We start from the raw sequence: 10,264 nt of genomic DNA, 5'->3' as shown, positions 1-10,264 counted from the left end.
CTGAGACCTATTCACCAGTAACTTGAAATCCTTAATTTCTAAATGTATAAAAGCTAGAAAAAGCAGCTTTGCTGGTTTTTTCCTTTCTTTCTCTTTTTGCCTTTGAGAGTTTCATCTGACTCACTTCTCCCTGCCACCTCTCTCAGATCATTTCAGTGAGATGTGACAAAGAATCTGCTGTTAGAGTCCTCAAAGAACCATCCTGGGCTCCTGTCTCTCTACACCTGCCCTGATGCAGCCAGATGAGATCAGTGCAACAGGAAAAATAATGGATAACTATTTCTTCCCACTGGAGTGGTGAGGAAAGAGATCCTGGGAACTGGTGCAGATAGGAAAGCCAGTGATGATGAGGAGGAGGATGATTAACTATATATTTACTCTGACTCACCTCAGACACTCAGACACCCACCTCTCCAGTTGGAGGATAAGGCAAATGGAGACCAGTGATTTCTTTCTGCTGTGTTCTTTGAGAACAGGGCTCCTCACTCAGAGAAACACAGCAGCAAAAGCCTTGGGGGACAGAGTCAGAGGGGCTGCATACTACAGCACTAAGAAGCAAGAAGCTTTAATTAAACTTGCTTTTAGACTCATGGTCTTAGGCAGCTTGGGGATTAGCCAAGTTCTCTTGTTGCCTACCCAAAATATGCAGGAGAGAGGACGAAGGGGGAAAGAAAATGTAGTCTAAAAACAGGACAAAGAGTCAGTTTAATACAAACATTATAAATATAATATGAACTAAAAGCAGGGCAAGGCCAAATGGTTTGGCAGAAATTCAAGGCATCCAAGCTTGCAAAGAAAACATATGGAAAATGTGTTCAAATGCATAAATGAGTGCTAGCGAGCTTCAGAGGCCTAGGTGTGAGCATCCATGCAAGGACTCCAAAATGACCATCTAGAAAATGCAGCTCTCTCACGTACTTACTCCATCTCCCCAAGCAATAATATCTTCCTACTACTACTTGTTTTCAGATACAGTCTACAGGACATGTAATTGGTCTACAAAGTTCTCTGCCCAGAGAATGTTTGCTCCCCACCAGGCACACGAAGTCAGGATACACCAGCCCTGCATGGATTAGCAGGGATCTGAGCCTATGTAACACCTGCGTTATCTGTATATCTGGCATCTCCCAAGAGGCAGGAAACTTGCTAATCCTCTGCAGTTACTCTGCCCGTCCTTTCTGCCAGCCTCATAGACCACCCTCACCATAAAGATGGCCATGACAATATGCCCACCCACATCCTCCAACCCCTCCAGCATTCCTGTTGCTGCGGGCAGGAGATAAACCCCCAGATAACACCAGAGGATGTCCTCAGCTTATGTCAGTGGTGGTCATTCTCTGAAAGTCGATGGAGCTATCATTCATACCACCTGGGGTTTTGGCCTTCTAGGTTATTTTCTGCTCTATGGTACCCACACAATGCAATGACATGCAAAGGTGCCTGATCTAGCTGGCACATCAGTCAGGAATACAGCAATGTTAAAGCAGTACAATTTTTTGTCCCAGATAAACTCTATCTGTCTCCTCACCATGCCCTGAGAAGCAATGCTAAATAATTTTATTATGGTCATAATTCTATGCAGTTACATTTAACCCATCCCAGAGCTGTCATCCTGCTCTAGGTATGACTTGCCTATCCCTGCATGGAGTTGCACTGTGAAGCATAGACCTCCTTTTCCCACTTTGTGAAAACTCCTACATCCCACAGAAGCTCACCCCAACCACCCAAGTGTAAAAGCAGCCCCTTCCTCCATTACTCATGGAAGGACACAGTATTCTTGTCCCAGAGCTCAGTACTTTCTCACCGAAACCAAGGCTTGCTGTAGGCTTGAAGAGAAAGAGGCTGTTTCTTTCCACACATCGTCACCTTCAATAAATCAATCAGATGCCCTTCAAGCACTTTTAAAACCCTGCTTTTTTTTTTTTTTCATTTAAACTTTTTAAGCCCTTACTTAAGGAGCAGAGAAGGACCTTGAGCATTTGCAATGCAGGTTTTTGTTTCAGCTTTCTCTCTTACCTGATTCCCCAGACAAGGTGTTACTCACATCCTGTCAGAGAAGTGCAGCAGCTGCCCACGCTGGCATGTAGCCCTAAGGAGATCGCAGTCGGAAAGACTGCTGACCCTAAGGGAAGCCTGTTATTTCTGCCTCTCACCTTTCCAATGAGATGTTTGAACTAGCTGACCCAAAGGTGAGGGGAGGTAAGTGCCACTAGCTGCAAATCTGTGCTCCTTGCAAGAAGGACACCACTCCTCCTTTTCTATGGGCTCCTCTGGCTGATTGCTCACCAGCTTATGTGAATAGGCAGGATCCTTCCCCTGGGTTGCATGCAACAGAACACTTTCTCTCTTAACACGCAGGGGTTCAACACAGTTTGATAAATCCTCCTGTCTGTTAGCAAGTGGCATGCTTGACCTGACGTACCTAAACTAATGTTTCCTACATGTCTTGCTCCAGTGTATCATATCTGACTCTTAAAATTTCTCACACTACAATTCACTCACAATGTGATTTTTCAAACTGAACACACCATCAAGACAAAAATTATTCCGGTTGTAAACTAATTACTACATGCTCTGTGACTGTTGCTATTTTTATATGAACTCTGGGAACCACTGATGTAAACCCCAGAACATAATCTTTCCTATGTAAGAAAATGGTAAAATCCTAGTTCTGTTGAAATCAGTAACAAAGCTCACACTTATTTCCTTGAATCTGGAATTTCCCCCCAAGGTTCTTGACCTTCTGATTTAGAAGAATCTTTTGCCTGTGAAGCAACAGTAATCTGCTTGCAAAGCTACCTTCTGGAGCTTGCATACCAACAGCTTTAGTACATCAATGGTAACTCATGCATTTCCCAAGCAGCATTAGAGCAAAACTACCATGACACAGGTCACTTTCACAGGAACTATTAGAAGTCAAATCTGTTCAGAAAAAAATATAGTTTCCCACAAAAAAAAAAAAAAAAAAAAAGGTAATTGTTTTGAAAAAGAGAAGGGAGTAGAGATTCTCCTTTTGCACTGCAGATGAGAGGAAAGTTACAACTTTTTCCAGTTGAAAACAACTGCTATGTCTGGAAGAGTTTGTTTCCTGCACTCATTTTCCTTTTGAACCCATTGATGAAACATTAGGAGCTGTCTGCTAAATTTTTCAAGAGCTAAGTAGTATCATTACAATTGTATTTAATATTAACAAAGAGAAATATGTGCATTTACTGTTCTACCCATGTATTATGTTGTTTTTACTCTGATATACAAATGAAATGCTTACCTGGTGGGAAATATGGGGGTACTGTAGTTTTGTTTCTGCTCTCTTTACTCTTTCAATCGCTTCTGGAGAGATACAATTTGTCGACGAATTGCAAGGACATTGGTTTTGTCCAGTGATTCTAGTTCATTTACCAGTATAGTCAGATTTCTGATCTAGAGAAATAAAAAAATAAAACCCAAGTTAAAATTTCTGTCGGCTTTATTTTACAGATATTTGCAGGCAGGGTTGATCAAGATGCTACAGAACAGGTTTTAAGAAATATCCCTCAGAGTAGACCTTGTCCTGCTAGCCTGAAGTTAACATTTCCAGCAGAGGTATGGGACCACAAGGAAATGTTTTAACACTTAGTTGTATACCATAATGCATAAATATAGTGTTATTTTATACATAGTACAAGAATATCTAGTAAGACTTAGGCAAGTACTAGCTATTATATATTAAAAGTACTTATTCCAGCCTTACAAAAGTATCCAGAAATTTTATTTGCAGAGATAAATAATGTCCTCAATCACCTACTTGATGATCTAGAGGACAATGGGGAAATTTATATTTCACTTTCCATCTGAAGTAATTATTCTCTCTAGGTGAGTGATTAATTATCATTTTGAAAAGGTGATTTATAGTCTGCTGGGAAGGTGATAGTCTTTCCCACTTCTTGATTTCATATTGATTAGGCCACTGCCCTAGCAACCAGAAGCTAATTTTTTAATTATCTAAGTTAAAGCACAGAGGCTTTCAAGTATGGGGGTCTACAAATTAATATTTATTATAATAATTTAATCATCTTATGTGCCTAACGCTATGCAAAACTGTAAACTTTCAGGCAGATAGTTGGCAAAAATAAAGAGGTCCCCAGTTTGGGGGGTTTTTTGAGGTTTTTTTGCTTTTCTATGCTCTATAGCAAGGAAAAATGTGTTAATACTTTTAAGGTCAAGCTTTCTTTTAATTTATGCTGATGAAATGCTAAAATAATTCCACTGGCTGCAGTAGAGACAGGCTACATTTCCTCAACCTAAACACTAAAGAGAGAATAGACTATCCGTATATTTGACCCCTCTGTGGCTAATTAAGACTTTGGCAATACCTCCAAATATATTTCCTCAACGATGACATTGCTTCCAACAAGGCTGGACTTCAGCTGAGTGACCAGCCTATCTAGGTCACTGATTTCCACTTTCAGTAACTGGAAGTCCAGTTCTGTGTAAGATACACTGCTCTTCTCCATGTGTTCCACCTTGATGGTTAGATTAAGGATTTGCTGCTGATACAGTTCAATCTTTTTTGAGTACTCTCTAACCTTAAAGAAAAGAAAAAAAAAAAAAAAAAAAAAAGGTACATATTCAAGTCCAGGTTAGCAAATAAAACAAACCTGTTTGACATCTTTATTATATTTCTGAGTAACCCATGCATAAGTCCCACATACTTGACATATATATTGTTCACATAAACTACACAAATGAAATTCTCATCACAACCATAAAAAATGTGAAATTCAACCCTCATTTATTGTTGGCAGTTCCACAAAGTCCCCGCAAGAATGCCTGGGGATAAATGAAGGCAGAATTTTACTCGCAGTCTTCCTTTTTTTTAATTCTTTGCCAATATCGTCTCTGTGAGCTAATTTTATGCTCAGTGTGCCAAGAACTTACATTGGTGAAAATTTTATTAGGAAATCTGCAGTGTATTATCTCATAAAAGCAACCCAAGGAGGCTGAAAAATGCAATAAAGGATTACCAAGTTTTTCAACTTCATTTCCTATTAACTCTGAATCCAAATGGGATTTTACCCTGTGTACATTTGAATTGTGTCAAAAGTTGGCAGAACTGGTTTGGGGTTTGTTTTTGGGCAGGGAGAGAATGTTTAAACACAGTGTTAAAAATCAAATCTGGTTCAAACAAAAGTGTAAGATTTATTGCAGGCTTTAACTAAAGTAATTTACATAGCAGCCTTTTCAGCCTTTGAACCATTAAACAGTTGTCTGGATAAATATATTTTCACACTTGTATCTGCAAAGGTAAAGGTCACAGCACAAGCAATGTGATGAAGAATGTTAAGAATATTATATGGACTTGGAACATTCTTTGGAAAATGTTAGCTCCTCGAAATTTAACACTTTGGGAAAGTTATATAATTTCTCTCCTATATGCTTCATAAAATTCATGTCTGTTTTCCCTTAAATCACCATAATTATAACACAAAATGTAAGAAGTAGGAATAAATATAATTAGTTTTTTTGCACCAGTAACTCTGTATCTATACTCTCAGATGGTATTCGTTGTGTAAGTCCATCTCTCTACAGCACTATGATTTCCATAACTATTACTTGTTTGACTGAAAGATTTTTAGCCTACATCATCTCAACCATTCTTGCATTATCTTAACATAAAATGAAAGTCAGTATTTTTCCCCATTGGCTCTGGAATGGCCACTAAAATCCTGTCATGGTGTGAAGACCATGTTCTCCTTTTCCAGCAAGCAGCCTCTGGGATGGGGACCCCAACAAACACACCAAATAATTCCTTTCAATTTTGATAGAAACCCTTGTGTACCAAAGAGGAGGTGTAGGATCTTATGGCATGGAAATTCACGAAGGGCAGAAAGGATCCTTTCAGATCATAAGATATTCAGTGATGTTGTTTAAGAAGGAGAACTAGAAGTGAGAAGATCCTCTTTTCAAAAGTATCATTTTCAATAGTGGCACAACTACACTGCAAATCTGAAAGAACCCCTCTGCATGTACATACATAATATACACCAAAACCAGGCTGCTCAATCCCGCACATTTAATTCAGGGTTTGAAACAGATCTTCTGTTCTAAATGTGTGCAGCTAGACTTTGAGCTGCTCTGATATAAACTGGTATGTCTCCATAAACTGCAGCAGAAGTACCCTGACTCACAACATTGGATGCTCTAGATCTCCCTGGTCAAGCCTGGGTAACTTCAATCTTAGGAATAAATAAGCTATTTATTACAATTAAGAATAAAAAAACAATATAATACAAAAACTTAGATGTAGCTCCTTGTATCTGTCTGACAACAAAGACAGCTTGGATCCCTTGTCTTATCTGTCACCGTTATCTGTTCACAAGAGAAGAGTAAGAAGAACTGGGTAATGTTCTTGGAAAAGACAGATGTAGTTGGACCTCACACTTTCTCTGATCACCAAAATCAGTTTGGAGTTGGAAGACATCCTCAAAAAAACCCTCTGAAAAAATTCTTCCAAGGTCAATGTTTAAACTGTGTGCCTAGAGTTTACAGAACAAAAAAGATTACAGCCTGAGAAATATAAAGCAAGCCCATGTTTGAACAACATTCTACTGCTCAGTGAAGTATGTCATATTTGGAAACCTATCTAGGTATTAATAATCTTTCTCACAATAATACTAACGCTAACACTAACACTAATACTACTACAACTAATAATAATGCTGCAATATAGTCCAAATCTATAAACCACTGACATGAATAGGCTGCTGGAATTAGTGATGGCTACTCATTAGTGCGAAACCTCTGAATCTGGAGTTTTCTCCGGGGTCCTGAGAGCCTGGACAAAATGCTGAGGGCTAGAACAAGGCATACATAGTTATTTCAGCCTTAATTGCAGAGTGCTGCAGGACAGAGACCTGAAGTTCTCCTCCCACATCAGAGGGTTTTCACTCAGTCAACCATCTAGGTCGTTTAAGGACATGTCAACACCATCCAGTGGAGTGTAGCTGAAAGATATCCATGCAAGTTGAGCCTGAACTAGTGCCAGCACTCTGCAGTGCTCTGTACAGCCACACCAGCATAGCAATGAACTTAAGCTAATAGCTCCCCTGGTGAATTATTGGACAAACAGAATTTTCTCAGCAGTGCTGCTCTAACAGGTCTATACTGCTTTTGCAGACAAATCCAGCACATATGTCAAGCATTGCAATGCCCCGTGTGGACACTCCTGCCTGCTCAGGTCTGGCTCAGGAGTTTCCGTAGTTTAGAAATATCCATTGAAAAAAGGAACATAAAGCTGCTCTGTTGCTTGGCAGATAGATTTAAGCAGCCTGTAATCTCTGCCCTTCTACTGCATCTACCTGCTAGGGACTGGCTGTTGTGTCTTGACAGTCTTGGCACATAAATACTATGCATATCCCATATTTAGAGATACAGACCAATAACTAGTACTGATTGCTGCCACATCTATCACAAAACCCTAGAGTAGGGTATGATGAGTGCATAGGGCCTGTATCAGCCCTTGGTAGGAAGAGAATGGAGCCATGTGAGGCATATGTAGGAAAAAAAATCCTCAGTTTCAGTTTTTCCTCCTTTCCAAGCATTGCCACCCTCATGGGATGAAAAGGGCAGGAAAAATCTGCAATGCTTATTTACTGTGTCGTTTACCTGCAATTGGTATTTATCAAAACAGATTTTGCAGCATGCAAACAGACACTTCTCCAGCACACATTTGGAGAGTACAGAAGGAAGAACAAATGTGCAAGATGAAGATGTAAAACCAAAAAAGTGGGAGCACCAAGGGAAGATAAGAAAGCAGTGACAAAACCAGCAACTCTATAAAGATGTTCTGCCCAGGACACCAGCTTCAGGCAGTCCTGACCTCTACAGACCCATAAGGAGCAAGGCTGGAAAGCAGTCCGAAGGCTGACACTGAGAAGAATTCCACTGCAGGTTAACCAGTTTTGAAAGCAGCTGCTCCTGGCAGAGGGCAGGCATGCTTTTTTTTCTACTGTTTTTGTTATGTGAGGATATTGTGACCATTGTGAGCCAAGTTCTGAAAGGCACTTTCTCTCATTGGGATCATGTCCTTATCCATCCCTGTTATGGAGGTATCCTCTCCCCTTTCCTATTGAGAGGAGCAGCCAATTCCTGCTTTGCTTTGAAAGGTTAATTTTCTTCTGTAATCATAATTATGCTGGCAAAGGTTGATGTGGCAGAGGAAAAATTAGTCTGGTATTTTCAGCCTATGGATTGTACTTATTTGGCACATGAGAGCATCTCTTTATCTGTGAGCTTCCTTGCCTGCTGATTCTATAAAAGGACCCCCTTGCTTTTTGGATTAGCCTACAATCAGGCAAAAGGTTAACAATTCAATCAGGTTGTTTATCTGGGACTTCTAGCACATGTAAAGCATCCTTAAGAGGATCCAATCCTGCAGCTCTTACCCAGGAAAAGCTCCCATGAGCTTCAAAGGGTGTTTTAGAAGAGCAATTAAAGTATGGATTCTCAGAGTCCAAAAAGGAAGCTCTCAGCAGAAATTCCCACTCCTGTGGTGAGACTAGGTTATGTTTGAGCTTGATTCCCTAGGAATTTTCTCAGGATCATTTCTAATAATGATCAACAATGAGAGCTTGGCTTTCCTCCATTTCATTATTTCCTTCTTTCTATGAATCTTATTCTGACTAAAGTAATATACAGGATTGTATAAGGAGGATTTTTGCCACAACTGTAAAGGTGAAGAATTTTTAAGCATAGAGGCTCATATATCACAAGATCTCAGATTACTTAAGTTCAGCTATCAATAAGTCAATGCTCAACAACTTTGTTCTTTCTCCAGAAAAACAACATCATAACTGAGAAACCTTACACACACAGAGTTACATCAAAATGCAATCTGTTCATTTGCATTTCTGACCCAAAGTGTCTGTTTGCCTTTATCACATCAAAGTATACGTCACACTTTTTATCTAACTAGATACATTGTAACACTGTGTGGCTGATTAGTCTCAAGGGGATAAAATTCAGTGAAACCTGCATTAGGTCAAGAATTTTCATCGTCTTCAGCGAGAACTGAAAGCCAAGGTCAGTGTCTATACTGTCGCACACTGCTGGGGACCCAGGGACGACAACACAGGTATACCAGTTGACACCAGCTGGTAACCTAGACATTAAAGTCCATGGTGGGATTCAGCTTGCCCTGAATTTAGAGGTGAGTTTCAGGTACAAATCTGGACACCTAATTTTAGGTATCTACAGTAACCTGTGTCTTTATATGAGCGAGGTGTCTGAACTCAACAGAGATCTGAGGTTGTCCACAGAGAGAGGTCAAGAAGCACTTGAGATGCTCTGCAGATCTGCATGGCACTAGCAGATAAGTCACACATCCTGAAGGAAACATGAACCATTCCTAGGAAGGTACTAGTAAGAGACTGGCTACACCAGGGCAAGTGACTGGGAAAGGTGGTACCCAAACACCTTGAAGAATCTGGGAATCATGCCCTGATCCTGTCCCAGTGCAATTAGCTTAAAATGCTGGCACTGACCATAGTAGGAACAGTATGGGGACCTGAAATCTCAGTGGTCTTCATGGATCGTTAACTCTGAGTTACACCTTTATGCTGCAAGGGATCAGGTAACTCCTGTGCTTGGAGACAGTGAGACTTCTGTCAGCTTGCCCTTTATATCCTCACTGACAGCTCGATGTGTTTCATTGCTAGCTCCAGTTCTTTCAAAACAAATGATATGAACTGAAAGATCTTACCACAGGATCCTCTGCCTGTTGTTGTGTTTTTTATGCATAACTTCTTATCTGTTCTTGATTATACCAGAGGAGGTTTATGAATATTTATGGTTAGAATTTATAATTTAATGCTGTACGTTTTCTGCTGATTAACTCAAGGACACTTCATTTCTTAAGATGCTTGGTTCCTGAAGAAAACACTTTCTGCTGGACACCTAATCTGAATCCTGAATATTTATCCACTATAAAAAGCCAGAGACAGATTTCTGTCTTCACAGGCAGCTTCACCCAGTGCACTGCAGCATGTGTAGGTTTGCCTAAGTTCCTTAAAAAATGGATCTGAATTCTTGAAACAAGCAGCCAAAGTAGTGTAAGGTATGTTTGTCTTCAAAAGCCATGCATAATTCAGCAGTCTCACTGCCACAACTTCAGATGTTGACAAGGAAGATATTTGATTTTTTTTTTTTTTAATTCTATGAGAGTAGAGGAAGTGAAGGGACAAATATTCACCTATTTCTTCACTCTGGGCTGTGGTGACCTTTCTCC

At 40.0% G+C, this 10,264-nt stretch overlaps 1 protein-coding gene across 1 annotated transcript in view; it reads right to left on the bottom strand.

Annotated features, from left to right (window-relative positions):
- Positions 1-10,264, bottom strand: part of LOC104471240 (olfactomedin-4-like) — a 23,126-nt gene that overhangs the window by 5,465 nt on the left and 7,397 nt on the right. Inside the window, 3 exon segments of the mRNA XM_010086509.1 lie at positions 3,269-3,315; positions 3,317-3,420; positions 4,353-4,565. Coding sequence (XP_010084811.1) covers positions 3,269-3,315; positions 3,317-3,420; positions 4,353-4,565 — 364 coding nt within the window.

This window comes from Pterocles gutturalis, unplaced genomic scaffold (genome assembly GCF_000699245.1).
Source record: "Pterocles gutturalis isolate BGI_N339 unplaced genomic scaffold, ASM69924v1 scaffold8056, whole genome shotgun sequence".
NCBI lineage: Eukaryota > Metazoa > Chordata > Aves > Pterocliformes > Pteroclidae > Pterocles > Pterocles gutturalis.
The sequence above is the reverse complement of the archived record's forward strand: the minus strand, read 5'-3'. Positions and strand labels throughout refer to the sequence as shown.